This window comes from Cyanistes caeruleus, chromosome 7, assembly GCF_971803275.1.
Source record: "Cyanistes caeruleus chromosome 7, bCyaCae1.hap1.1, whole genome shotgun sequence".
In the NCBI taxonomy this organism is placed as follows: domain Eukaryota; kingdom Metazoa; phylum Chordata; class Aves; order Passeriformes; family Paridae; genus Cyanistes; species Cyanistes caeruleus.
This window is the reverse complement of record NC_141707.1, coordinates 19,198,829-19,213,936: the sequence shown is the minus strand read 5'-3', so window position 1 is coordinate 19,213,936 and position 15,108 is coordinate 19,198,829. Positions and strand designations below refer to the sequence as shown.

Here is a 15,108-nt window from a genome sequence, read left to right as displayed (position 1 = left end):
GTCTCTGTTAAAAGGGATAATTGATTTAGTTTAACTAAACGTTGACTCAGTAGCCTGTAGGCTTAAAATTTATACTGTCCTGTAGCGACAGAAAGCAGGACAGGATCTCCTGATTATCCTCTTTCTCTGTGGAGAAGCTGCTTTCCTAGGGGATGAAGAGAGGCTTGTGAATATCTTTTAATTGTTACGGACATACTGTTACACAGGGTAAACTAAGGGGTGTGTAGCCAGCTGACTGCTGTGTGTCGAGTTCTCAGGCAGATTGTTCAGGGTAATGTGTTAATGTGGCCATACCTTCTGCATATAGACACTTGCAATTTTTGCTGCTAGCGATTACGATGGTATTATGCAGCAGCATTAATTAACTCTTAAAGAATTGGTACTACTTGAATATAACAAGTGTATTCCAAGAGGCTTTGTGTCTTACTCCCAGTACTCAGAATGATCTTTATAATGCAGACTGCATCCTTCAGAGAAGAGTGTTTAAGCAACACAAGGTGCTAAGCTGTATCCTGGTGTAGCTGACTCTGAGTTTAAGGTGATGAAAAAGAGTGAAGAAAGAAAGGGCTGGTGCCCTTTCTTAATCACACTGATTAAGAAATCAGAAGATTAAGAACCTGTTGCATTGAGGAGGGTGTGGCAGTTCACAGGAGGTTCTGTGATTGCATCAAAGCAATTAATTGTTAGTCAAAGTTAATACTTGAGGAACAGATAAAGAAGATTATCTCATGGAAACATTAAGATGAAAAAAAGTGTCATAATCTGATGGTAAAAGTGACTTCATATGTGACAGCAATTCCTGTCAAACATGTAGCTCCAAGTAGTTGCATGTCAGAAAGATGAAATGTAGAACATCTATAAGAATTTAAGTAACACAGTATTTATTGTTAGATCATTTGATGCCAAGCCGAACTGGATATATTCATTAGCTAAATTTATTAGAAAAAGAACTTAGATGAAAGTGTGAAGTGTTTAATATGTGAAGTTCAATACAGATTATTATATGAAAGCAAATAGCAGTTTACAGCAAATACTGAAAGACTTTTATAGATGAGCTGCTTGGTATCTACTGAGATCTGATCTGATATGTACAAGAAAATGAATGGGTATATAGCTGTTTATTTAAACTTGACGTGTTTATTTAAACTGAATAGAATTAGAATAATCTGATAATGCAATAGGCTAAAGTAATTAATTGGACTAGAAGCTACTTTGAGCTGAAGCAAAGTAAGGAGATCAGTAGTGTAGCAGTCTGCAGTCAACTACACTTTCCTAAAGGTTACTGTACTTCTTTGTAGTAAATAAATAATGTGGAGTATTAAAAATCAGTTGCAGGTTGAGTGTGATGGACAAGCCCAATACCTCTGACATATTGTTATATCCAAAACTGGGCTGTTTTGTGCAACACCATCGGGGTTGATGGTGTAGGCCAGAAAGTTTCTTTGAGCTGTGATGTATTTGCTACAAAGCATGCTAGAAAATTCTCTATGTGATGGGTAGAAAGGTGTCCAGGAACTGAACTTACTTGCACAGAAAAATGGCAGACAGCTGATTCCTTCATTAAGTTATTTCTTTTAAGACAGCAAAGCAGATTTCCTGGTTTTGCAAGCTTTCTGAAAATACTTCTCAAAGGACTGATCTCTTAGTGCTGTTTCATTTACTGCCTGGAAGTGTATGCCATGTGTGTGCATTTTGTAGTAGAGCAGTCTCGTCAAAGATAAAAGTTAAACCGGTGTCAGCTGAAGAAGTAGGTGGAATAGACAGAGCTTCTAGTAAAGTATTCTGTTGCATAAGAATCATCATTTGGCCAAGTGTCTGTTGAGAAGAATGATTATAATGTCTTGGCTTTCCTCGATCTTTAATTCACCCTAATTGACTTTATTTACTATGGAAGAACACTAGAGAAACACTAATTTCCTTATTCCTTGGGGGTTTGTTTATTACACTGTGGTGAAATGAAGAGTAATGAAATAGTCAAAGCTAAGAATGTCTGTAAGGAAAGTGAACAATTGCTTTATCAGAATAGTTTAAAGAAAAGCACTCTGCTTTTGTGTACCTAAACTCTTGATGTCTTATGCCTAAAATCTGGTTGTCTGCATTTGCTGCATACTGTACTGTATGAGCCCAGGTTTGTGTCGTATTACGTATTCAGCAAACAGAATTGAATCGGTGCATGTGCAGCTGCAGGGGCTTAGCTGAAAGTGTGGGCTACAGAACTTGAATGTGTCCAAGGTTAGAAAACAGGTGTTATTTGACTTCAGACTTGAGAACAATTATATTAGGTTTGCTGCAGGAAGAGTCTTCCAGGAGGGAAAAAGTATAAGAAAGACAAACACAGCAGATACACTCTGTCTGCAGCATGGCACTCCTCTCCAGATAAATGATGCTTTCACAAAGCAGTTCTTGAAATAATTTCTTGGGCTGCATTTTCTTTCTTTATTTCAGGCACCTGATGCTATTTTACTACTGGCTTCAGAAACCCTCTGTAGTGTTGCTTGGTTGAGAAGTGTGACTGTATAATCTGAACAGAGACACTGCTCCAGGGGAGAGGGAGAGCGATCTAGTTCCACCTGTGGAAAGGGTTCTGAATTTCTAGCTGGGGGGCTGGGTTGGTAACTCGAAGTCCAACTGAGCTCTGAGAGCACTGAGGAGCTCTTTCTTGGGTAATGTTTTGTAACAGCACCATAATACTGCCTCAGTATTACTGCACCAATGCACTGAGTTTTGCAAGAACTCTATAACTTGCAAGACTGTGTTACATTAGGCAAGTAATGGTGCTTAAGCCTGTGTGGTAGCCCTTAAAACTGCCACTTTAAACTGATTTCCAGGAATCTGTTGGTTCTTCCATTGTGCAACAGAAGCACCTGTGAATATTTTACGTGTATGTGATTTTAGTGTTGAGCAATCACTGGTGATTGAATTGACAATGTCCATGGTTATTGTAAGATGGGAGCATCTGGGCTTTGCTCCACCTGAGTCACGTTTCTCCAGCTGGATTGAACTGCACATTCATCTTGTTTCTCCAAAAAAGCCTTGGCTATCTGTGGATGACTCTATCCTTACCCTGCTGCTTCCTATGGGAGAGATGAGCACTTTTTCATCCAGCCACTGTGCCAGACACTAAAACCTGAGATTAGAACAGTGCTGGCAGGTACAGTTTGTTGAATTAGTGTAGTCCAAATACCTCTGCCTGTCCAGCTGGGTGACTGGATTCTTCAGGAGCACTAGTTCAGCTGGTGGGCCAGGGGCCACCCTCCTGCCCCCAGCTGTAAAAATCCAGTAAGTCAAACTAGTATTTTAGTGTTGAGCATTGTAATGAAAGTGGAATATTGAAATTCACTTAAAGTAGTCACTCTGTATTAATCTATTGTCACTGCTTCCCTGGTGACTTGTTTTCTTTCAGGCAATATAATTTCATGTTATAATTCCTATATATAAACATACACATTGAAAATCTTAAGATTTGATTTATATTACTTTGTATATTTAAGTAGCGAATTTCTGTAATTTAAATTAGAAGACAAGAAAGTTCTGGTCAGTTTCTATTATTTCTGACTAAAATATTCCATGTTTCTATCAAAAATGAGATAGTTAATGAGCTTGATATTTTGTTGAAGCCAATGTACTGAATAGGAAAGGTGTTGTCTTTAAATAAGAAAGTTTGGGTACAATACTGAATAACGTTTAGTGTAAAGTGAGAATCATGTCAAATGTTGCTGAGAGTCTTGGCTATATATTCTTGGAAAGGAGGCTGGGAAGAAAACCAGAAGGGTGTGTAAATTATATAATCTTTATACATATACAACATGTAGCATGAACATGTCACTTGACTAAGTCAAACTGAAGCAGCTTTTTTTTCAAGCTGTGACATGAAACTTCCTAACATATTTTGATGTATTCAGATATTATACAAGGTATTCAGGTTATTTTTTTTATTTAGTTATTTAAGCATTTAGCAACCAAATCCTTGAATTTTTGAAGAATGAGGATAGAAACTATTACTGCAAGGATAGTTTTGTTTCAGATGATACCATGTGTCAGCAGATACATAATTTGTAAAAGTTTAGGTGTAATCATGATGCATATTAGTTGGTGATCAATTGATCAATAGGTTGCTGAAATCCTTAGAGACTGGATACATTAGGAACTTTTAGATGGAGGAGGATTTTAATGTGTGCTTAAGTCTGCAGATGGTCAGCAGTCCTTTCTGCTCTTTATTTTCATCTGGCTCTTAACAATGAGGTGCTGGGAGTGAAAAATTTGGGAAATGTAGAAGGCTACATCGATTGCTCAGTTGCAGATTGGATCATTCTAGAGAGCCAAGGTAAACATGGTGCTTGATGCTGATTTGGCAGGCAGCTCTGATTGCTGCACCAGGGCATTAGAAGGCAGTGGGAGTGCTGTGCTGCAGCTGGGGTGTGAAAAGTGTTTTCTAAGAAGTGGTGACTGTATAAATAATACTGTGCAAGGGAAGTATAAAAATGCCAAGGGAGCAATGCTGTTACAATACTTAAAAGACTTTTTTTCCTTGCTTTCCTTCTGTTTCAAATTACAGTTCTGATTTCCAAATGTGAGTTGGATAGACAAGGAAATGCAGAGCCACTGTTTGTTACAGTGTATTTCCCTTACTTGAGGGAGTTGGGGTAGTGAGCCAGACCTAGGGGAGAGCAGCACACTGCCTTGGTTTCATCTGGCAGAGCTGCTTGCACCAGGGCTGAATAATATGTCAATTAAAATGTAACACTCTTCCAAAAAGTTCAGTCGTGAATTATATGAGTATGACATTGCTATTGCCTCTGCAGTCATACAAGCTTGGAGATCTCTTCTGAATGTCTACTGCTTTCCTGTCTGCTGAGGGTAATTCTCTTGAGTCTTGAGGTTGCCCTTGCTGATGAAGAACATACCGTTCAGATGGTAATGCAAGAAGATCTGAACAGCTTGGTCGTTCTGCAGGCTTCCTGTTGATTTACAAATCAGAGCTGACTGATCGGTCTTTCTTTTAAAATCTGGCCTCTTTAGGCTTCAGCTTTTTAGGAAGCCATATGTAGTACTTCCTCTGACTTGTTCATAGCATGTAGGCATGAGGTGCTAGAAACTGCAGTATGTAAATCAAACCTCAGTTCTTAAACTGGCAGTACTCTGGTGTGGTAGAACAAAAGAAAGAATAAATGTAAGATGACTCATTCCAAAAACAGCTCTTCCTGTCTCCAAATAGAAACCTCACGCTTGCTCAATATAGTTTTGAATATAAAAATTGGGTGCTTAAGTTTCTTGTTAGGGTGTTTACCTGCTACAAGACATAGTACTGCCCATTGTATGTGGTGGTGTGAAATCTCCTGCCTTTGTGTTACAAAGTAGCCAAGATGTTTGGGGCAACTATTCCTCTACAAACATGCAAACTGTTATTTTAGATTTTAATTTAATTATTATCTTCACACCAATGATGGGAGCTATGTTGTCTGACAGAGTACAGCTTTGTGTACTTAATTTTACTCATGAACAGTTCAACCAGAAAATAAACTCTTTGGAGTTAAAATTCTTAAACTCTGTTCTGTATTTTAGAACCTGATCAAAGTGCCAGGTTGTTTAATACCAACCTAGGAAATTAGGCCTTTAGAACAGGCAAGCAGATGGGAATGTGGTTAGAGTAGAAGAAAAACCCCATATCTGAGTCTGTCTTTTTGTCCTTAATTAATAATACCTCCCCATGATTTTGTGGGAAGTATCTGTCTGTACTGACATCAGGACTAATGATAGTTTCAAACCTGACCATTGTCTGTTTATCTCATGTCACCAGTTTCTTTTGAGCCTGGCCTTTTGTGTCTTGCTCTGATTGTCTCCAGCTTTGCAGGTTGTTTCTCTAGCCTGTTTCATGCATCATTGTTGGCATATTTATTTTGGCACTGCCTTGCAAGAGGACTTCCCTCTCTAACTTAGAGGGGAAGGTGTTTGAGTGTTCCTCAATTTTGCTTGGTAATATCAAGTCTGTTCTGACTTAACAGGATTCAAGAAACTACGGAGTTCAGGTATATAGAAATACTGCATTTAGTCAGCAGAGGGAGAAATCTCTTAGGAGGACCCTAGTGACTGGGATTTGAATGGAAAATTTAGTTTAAAAAAAATGATTTGAGCTGGCCAATTCTGTGTCACCTCAGCTGGGAGCACCTCCACTGTAGTTTCTTTGTGGAACATCATATAAATATATGCAACATTTATAAATATACAGACATAGAAATAAGGGTAAAAATGGGTAAGTCTGCATAACATGCTTTAAGAACCCTTTCTAATTATCTGTCACAAGAGCATAATAGCACAAGGCATTCCCATGCCATGGAACACGAGTGGATCTTTGCCCTTTCCTGTGTGAACCCTACATATGTGAAGATCAGAGAGAGGCAGCTGAAGAGGCTTCTCTATCTGGACAGCCCTGCTCAGTTTAAATTTGGCTGAAATTTTAGAATCAGTTTTCAGTATGGAAGACCAACATAGACTGTCTATTTCACAAAACTGTATGGAGTAATTTCAGTACTCAGTAACTGATAAAGTTTGCTTTAAGTGCCAGATTTGTCAAAGGCTGGTTGAAATGTCTGAATCAAACAATTGTAATGAAATACATGACCGTGGCTTTTTTCCATTTGATTAATTAAAACCTTGCATACAGGCAGTTTGAAGAAAGCAGATTTTGTTTAAGCCAGGTCTATTGAATTACAACACTGACAGAATGTCAGCAGCCCATGTTAATATTATCTTTATAATGAAAACCTTTGGTAATCAATCATCACACAGTTATCTTGCATGTAGTGCTGGAGCTGAAAGTGATTGAGGAAGTGCTTTCTCTGAATGACAAGGTCTTTTTGAAATGGTCACTCCTGATCATCTTACTCTTAGGCAAAGAGTAAGAGCTGCATTTACTGTATATAGGGCAGGGAGGTAAATGATCTTTTGTCAGTCTTCTTGAGATACATTTCTTTTAACCAAAATTCAGTTTCTAGGTTAGTAATTTCATTTGTAATCTAAATGGCAAACTTTTAAAGCAAAGCTTGATTAATGTGTAATTATTATTAGTGTATTTCTTAAGTCTTAAATATACTTACACTGATACAGTTCCGTTGACTTTATCATAGTTAAGAGATCCTCTGATATGGTTGTGCTTAAGATTTTCCAGTTTTCTGCTTGTATTTTGGCAACTGTGAGTTTGGTTTTTATGTATTTATTATTTTATGTTATCACACTCTGGTTGTATTTGATACATTATTCTTGCATTTCTTGAGGTTTTGCTGTTTGACTTTCAGTCCAAATGTATCTCAAAGTACCTCATCATTTGAATGTTAATAATGCTGTGGGATTGCAGTATTGATGACAAGCAACTAAAATAATTATTCTCTGTCAAGAATATAAATTTAAATACTAAATGCCTCTTATTCTAAAAATATTTAGATGTTACCTATTTCTATGTTGGTGTTTATGCATAGAGTGAAAACCAAGCATCTTTCGCACATTACCCTTACCAATTGGAAAATATCACCAGTGATCTACCTCCCTCTCTCTAAACAGAGGGAAAACAAACAAATCCCTTCAGTCCCAACACCCCTATGTACTACTGCAGGCTGGGGGCAGAGTGCCTGGAAAGTGGCCCAGTGGAAGAGGACCTTCAGGTGCTGGTCAGCAGCTGGCTGGAATGAGCCAGTGCGTGCCCAGGTGGCCAAAAAGGTCAAAGGCATCCTGACCTGGATCAGCAATAGTGTGGCCAGCAGGACTAGGGCTGTGATCATCCCCCTGTTCTCAGCACTGGTGAGGCCACACCTCAAATCCTGTCCTCAGTTCTGGGCCCCTCACAACAAGAAAAACCCTGAGGGGCTGGGGTGTGTCTGTAGAAGGGCAGTGGAGCTGGGGAAGGGTCTGGAGCACAGGTCTGGTAAGGAGTGGCTGAGGGAGCTGAGGGTGTTCAGCCCAGAGAAAAGGAGGCTCAGGGTGACCTTGTCACTCCCTACAGCTGCCTGTTGGGAGGTTGTAGCCAGGTAGGAGTTGGTGTCTTCTCCCAGGTAACAGGTGACTCGGGATGAGAGGAAAGGGCCTCAGGCTGCACCTGCAGAGGTTCAGGTTGGAGATCAGGGCTGAAAGGGCTGTCAGACATTGAAACAAGCTGCCCAGGGAGGTGGAGTCATCACCATGCCTGAGGCACTTAATGCTGTGGTTTAGTTGGCGTGGTGGTGTTTGGTGAAAGGTTGGACAATGATCTTAAAGGTCTTTCCAACGCTAATGGTCCTATGATTCAATACAGTGTGCAATGGCTTAAGCTGGTGGTTGTTCTTAGAGAGCGTCTGATCTTTCCAGTCATAGGATGCAATCTGAAGGAGTAATGGTTGTGGTTTCAGAATTTCTTTTGGCTCTAAGCTATGCATTTTTGATATGTACTTGATTTCTTGAATTGCTGTCTGATACGACTTTTTTCCAAAACCATGTAACAGAAAATCATTTTGGATCTGCAGTATGCTAATATTGTCACTCACATATTTTTTTTCCTTTAAGGCAAGAACTTTTGAAGTGGAATGGATGGGGATATAATGACTCCAAATTCATCTTCAATAAGAAGGGTCAAGCAGAATTCACAGGAAAAAGGTACACTGAAAATTTATGTAAATGAAGTATCTTATTTAGTAGTTTATTTAAAAAGAGTTTAAAAGCTGCACAGTACAGTTAATTCAAAGAAGGCAAAGAAGTTGCTTCATTTCATATAGTAGGTTATTCTGCTTTTAACAGGTTTATCAAAGTCTATACACAGGAGTCTGACAGTAAAATAGACTGTGTGGCTTATTGAAATGTTTATTCAAAATGTTATAAAGACAAATTAATGTGAGTCTTCTCTGTAACTTGATATAATCTGTGTGTTAATGAAATCACACTGAGAATCTGCACCATGTTCTAAAGCTTTAGATTACATGCAGCACATCAGGGCAATTTTGAGAATCTCTTGAGCATCAACTAGTTGCTTTATTAAATTTCCACTTTGTTTTGGGTTTCTTAACCGCTGTGCATGGAGCTACTTCATCCTCTGAATTTACAATTCAAGGGCAGGTTTTATTTTTATGTTGTGTAGTGGCACCACTTCTAGTTTATTATCCTCTAACCCTTTATGCAGCAACCTTATTTTTCTGAGAAATATGTTTTTTGAGAAACCACATAAAAATTAATTCTACTTGGGGATCTCTTAATTTTGTTCCAGTGAAATGTAAACGTGCCACCATCTTACTGGTTTGGTTCTTTTTTTCTTCATGAGTGGGAAGTAACCTTGCAGTCTCTTCCCTGGTTTAAAAAATACACTTTTCATAAGAGTTAAAAAAAAAAAGAATGGAGAAGAGAAAAAATATTCTGTCTTTCCTACAAATTCCTTCCTAGTCTTGGAGTCTGTAAACTAGCATGAATTAGCTTGAGTCAAAGCTGCAAATACCTAACTGGGATCTTGAGTATTTCAGTTGCTAATTTCTTGATTTCCAGGCCCAAATTAAAATGCAAAGATTTGTATAAGCCAGTTCACTGTATAATATTTAGGGAGATGCTGTACAGAAAATCAAAGCACACTAAACAAAAAAAAAAAGATAAAGGTCAAGTCTTCTGGTTTTTTTCAGGAAGAAGCATCAAGGCTTCTTGACTGCTGTGTGACTGATACGTACCAGTTGCTGTTCTAAATGGTGTTTTTTCCCCCATCCACACTCTCTCTAATTGAGCGATAACATTAAAATATGTTGTTGGGCCACCCAGTAGAGTTTATATGGAATAGTTTTCTACAGTGGCAAAAGGAGAGTGTTTGAAGTGAAACTAGGAGAATAAGCATCTGCACGGTTGGTGTAGATGCCTCCTCCTTTCAGTACCGACTAACAGGTCTGTTGTCCATAAATTTGTGTAGTAACCTCAAGTCTGCTTGTACAGTCTGCCTATGCAGCATCCAGTGGCAGCAAGTTTGAGGTTGTTGCTATGTAAAATACTTATGTTTTGGAACAAGTATCTCTTACTGTTTTGCAGGACTAGGTGGATGATAGTTCTTCAGCTTATCTACTGTGTTACTGGTTTTTAAGGCTCAGCCATATCCTCTCTTGCATTTTCTCTCCATGCTTGCAAAGTCCTGGACCCTTCAGTCTCTGCTTGTAAGGCCCTTTGGTCTTTACAGTAGTTCTTTCACTCTCTCTAGCTCCAGTGCATCTTTCTGGAGATAGGGACAAAGACTGTGCAATGCAAAAGGTGTGGAAACAGCAGTGTTCTACAGAGCTGTATCTTTCCTGCTGAAAGAGATGAACTTCTTTCTTACACCTGCCCAGTTGATGTATAGCACTGTGGACTGCTGTTGTATGTGGTCAGTGAAGATGCCGTGATACTGACTACCAGTGGAATTCTGCAAAATGTGCAGGAATGCTTTTTTTTTTTTTTTAGCTTTTGCAGTTATCTTAACTTCCATCTTTTTTTGTCTACTTACTTTTTTTTAAGGTCCCAAGTTCCAATCAATGTGAACAATAAACTGCCCTTTGCTTCTTAACCGTATCTTATCCTTCAGCCTGTAGAAGAACCTTTTCTTCAGTACTGTAGTAGTGTATTTTCTTAAATAATTTTTGGGATGAACAATTGTGGAAATACAAAGGAGTGTGGGATTTCCTGTTCATTGTATCCCTTTTATTCACCTTCTGTTTTTACACCCTGATAAAACTCCAAGGATTAGTGAAACAGGATTCCCCTTCATGAAAGTTGTGTTGACTTTTCCTACAGACCATGTGTCAAATGAGGTTTTTATTATAGACTCTGCCATCTCCACAGGGATAGATGATACTTGCTGGTCTGAGCAGCTAAAGCTGGTTTTTGGAGTGTGTCTGTTACAGGTGGTTTTGGGGGGACTTCTTGCACTATCAGTGTATACATACAAAGCTTGCTTCCTGAGCAATCATGCATTGCAGTAAACTAACTACTTCTTTGCTGTGACGGCTGTCTGTGTCTTGACATAAAAGTTTTGAGGTTTCTGATAGCTTTAGTTGTTCTTTGAGTGGGTGATTAAGGTTACCCTCACAAACCAGCAACAGTTTGGCAATACTAAGAAGTAGGTCTGGAGAAGAAAACACACCAAGCTGACCTGGGTCTCTGCCTTCATTAAACTTTCATTGCTTATTGCACTTTCCTTTTCATAGAATTCATGTAATTTTTGTATGGTTTGATGAAACAGTACCAGCTGTCACAGGAGGAATGACTGAACACTGTCTTCCATGCTGAAGAGTCTAGCTTGAGTTAAGGTTGTAGCCTTTTACTTCTAGGTGTAGAGTAGGGGGTTTGTCAATAGAGGAGCAGGGAGGGTAGTTGAGATGAGGAAACGAAAAGAATTGATCTTTCTATGTAACAGGTGACTCAGTTGTAGAGTTGGTTGCACCAGCTGTGAAGGACAGGGTCATAACTGGATTTACAGTGACTGAATGATCTTAGAGGGAGGACCCAGTTAGGTCTACTGTAATGACCCAGGTGAAAACTATGGTAAGGATTCTCAGCTGCTGAAAGCTCTTAATACCAAAGGAAGATCTCATCTCTCCTCTCTTCTGGGAATACTTTTGCACACATGAGCATGCTGAAGGTGTGTATATGTTTACAGTTAGTAGCAGTAGTTTCTAGCCGTTTTCAGTGTGTCCCCAGCCTTTCATGTTTTCACATGTGGTGCAAATGTACAAAACAAGCTCCTGTCCCTTGTCTGTAAGTCTGCATTTGTCACATGGCTAAGCTCTTGCCAAACAGTTTGTGCTGGAAATAATTGTACAGTGCTTGATGGATTCTGATGTATTTTGATGATGAAGGAGGAACCTCTAATGCTGTTTCTGTTTTTGTGAAAGCATAAAGTGTACTGAAACGGGTTTGTGTGTCTGAGACTACCTTGCTGTGTGTCCTCTGTCTGTAACTGGCCTGTAAATTCTGGTGCTGCTTTCTACACTACTGCAAGGGAGAGACCTTTCTTAAGAGTGGTGGGGTGCCCAAAGCAAAGTGATACTGTGCTGACAAATGATCTGATTCTGTGTGAAACTAAGAACTGTTACATACAATGAAATACGTAGTTGTTTGAAACGTAAATGTACGGAAGCCTTGCAGGCTTGTAGGTAAAGAGTTTGATTTAAAACTTCTGTTTGTGCATACATAGAATTGAAAGAAGTGTATCTGACATACATTCTTTTAATTTAAAATGACCCTATGTAATATTGACTTTTCAGGTACAGATTAGGTGGTATGGTATTACCAACTTTTAAGGAATGGATAGAAAAAACGTTTGGAGCAAGTCTGGAGCACAAAACTACCTCTAGAGTAAGTAAATAGCTGAACCAGTTCCTTTAAACATTAGTCTTGGTTGGATAATCAAGACCACGCTGTTAAAGATGATTCAGCTGTCACACATAATTGATTTAAATATAGTGTATTAATACCTCCAAGTTTTTGAAAAAAAAAAAATGGTTTAGAAATACTATGTGAAACCTTACATGTCTTAGCATGACTTGTGGTTTCGTACATTTATTGAAATGAAAGTTTCCAGCACAGGGAGTTTTTTGTCCTGCCTGTAGCTTGCATTTCAAGACTGTAGAAACTGTTAGCCTAGAGGGACTTGTTTATGCAACACCAATGTTATTGATGATAACAGAGACAGAAAATACAGAGAAGTTAAACTGTGATGTGTTTTTGGTGTATTGAAAGATGTCAAAGTTCTTATTTGGCAGCAATTTTTATTTACATGTCTATGTGCTGAAAACTGACTACCAGAATACTCAAGATTGAACTGAATGCTTTTAGAAAAATAACACATTTGGAATGTTCTGGGTTTTGTAAGTCATACATACTTTGCTTTTTAGAAAGAGTAACTTACGTTGGAGTCAGGAGTCCTGGCTCCCTGATTAGAATCCCTTTGAAGCTTCAGGTTCCTGACTAGATAGCTGCTAAAGTGGTATTGGAAGCAGGCTGTGCTTGTACTGTGATTGTAGCAACACAGCTTTGGGTAATGGTTGTACCCATCTCTTGAGTGAGTTGGAGAGTGCATTTTCCCAGAAGCAGGTAATCTCACAGGGCCTGAAAACTTAAATGTTTCTTCAGTCTTCTATTCATCAAGACATTATTTAATCTGCCATGATCTTACAGGATCTCCATCAGCCAGTGTATTTTGAAAAATTCATCTGGGTGTGTTTTTATTGACCAGGGTTGGTCTTAACTGGCAGCTGCTTTAACTTGCTGTGAACAGAGGTCTTGAGAACTGTTCTTCCCTTTTTACATGCAGAGAAAGGATAGAGAAAAGCAGAATTGAAGGATAAGTACAGATTTTTTAATAATACCCCAATTCCACAGTACATCTTGTATACCAGTTCCCCAGGATATCTGCCAGCAATGTTGAGTGCTTTTTGTTATGTTGTGCCCCTCTGGTTTTGATGGTCTTGTAATCTGAAGCAGGCTGACTACCTTGATATGGGACGGGACTCTTTGGAGTCTCCAATATATACCTGGACTTGTCATAGCTAGTCTCAAGTACTGCTGCAGGTCCCTCATTTTCATGACTGTCATAACTCCAGGGTGTATTTCAGGTTGTCATGCTATGCTGGGTTTGCAACTTCCGCTATCACCTAAGCATGAAGAAACTCGGATATAGGAACAGCAGTAGGGAAGTGTTCTCTTGATTCATTTATCTTTCTATCCCATCTCTTCCTGCCTCTGTCATCTAAAATTGAAGGGCTCCCTGTGGCATGTGACTTTTGTATTTTAATTAACAACAATAAATATACATGCTTCTGTGATCTTCAAGATCTGTTCATGCTGTTTCTTTTTTCAGACCAGACTCAATGTAGAGAGCAGTTTAGACCTAGTTCACATAGGTTTCCTGACTAGCTTTTAAGGGTGCAAATTTTAAAATATTTCAGTCCTATGAGAATAAATAAAGGTATATTTTTATTTGTCAATGTGCATAAGATTATAGATAAATATTAACTTTTTCATCTTGAAGATTAAAACTAAAAGATTAAAAAAACGCATGGAAGAGTTAAAGAAATAAAAATGCTTAAAACTATCTGCAAAGAATTGTTATAGCTGTTAAGTAGTTAATGTTACAGAGAACAAAGATCTTCAGGCACTTAGTGTTCAACTTGATATGAAATAATTCTGTCTGGAAATCCATGAAGAAACAAAAGTTTGAAGTCTAAAATGTAAACACAGCTAGCAAGGTTTTTTTTTAAAACAAATGATTTAAAGATCTTTATTTGGTATCTGTTTGTTTCTTATGTTTCCTGAGTTGCTGTCAGAGTTCTTTGGGCCAGCAAACAACACTGTGTAAATGTGCATTAATAGCAGAATAGTAAGAGCAGCAGTCCGAGACCAGATTTACATTGTGTTTACTGTGACTGGCTCCTAAAATCAAGGTGTCTCATTAGTGGAGTGCCTCTCATCTAACAACACTTAATATCAGCTTCTGTGTTTGTAGGTGACAAGGCGAGTATATTGGAGGGAAAAGGCCTTTTTCTTAGCTGACACTTTATTTCAATAAGTACAGCATTATCCTTGAAGCAAGTCAGGATGGCACATAGCCTTTTCCACAAGTCAAATCACACTGCAGGTTAAAACTGCATTTTCATTATGTCGTATGTTCTACATGAAAATTCTAACCCAAACTTTTGGCTATCCACTTGAACCTGTGAATGAGGTCAGCTATCAGTAGTGAATATCTCGTGCAGATGTGTCTTTCTCAATTATTCCTGTCAGTACTCTTAAGAACCTTTTCTATAACCTTACATAGTTTTTGATGGGTGGATACTCCATCACAATGATACAACTTTCCTGATAAGTTTGAATCTTACCCTCTTCAGCTCTCACAACTTTTAGACTCAACCCATTCAGAATGGACTGCTGCTGTTAAGGCAGATGGGAGACTATTAATCTCCAATTTTCCTTACTGTTAACTTGTTAGCTGGTACTTTCTACTAAGATTTTATCTTAGGACATATATTGGCAAAAAGTATCAGCTGTTCTGGAGGTTATGTAGAGCAAAGATAGGCAAAACTCTCTTCTAGGAAAGAAACTTGTGAGTATGTGAGTGTACTTTTTATAGAAGGCAAACTTCAGAAA

The 15,108-nt window shown here is 38.5% G+C and overlaps 1 protein-coding gene across 4 annotated transcripts in view; it reads left to right on the top strand.

Moving 5' to 3' along the window:
- The window catches only part of AGPS (alkylglycerone phosphate synthase), a 75,311-nt gene that overhangs the window by 26,243 nt on the left and 33,960 nt on the right, over positions 1 to 15,108 (top strand). For all 4 annotated transcript variants that reach the window (XM_086898029.1, XM_086898026.1, XM_086898027.1 and 1 more), the window contains 2 exons: positions 8,530 to 8,619; positions 12,228 to 12,318. In XM_086898029.1, the coding sequence (XP_086754155.1) occupies positions 8,530 to 8,619; positions 12,228 to 12,318 (181 nt within the window). The remainder of the gene's footprint in view (positions 1 to 8,529; positions 8,620 to 12,227; positions 12,319 to 15,108) is intronic.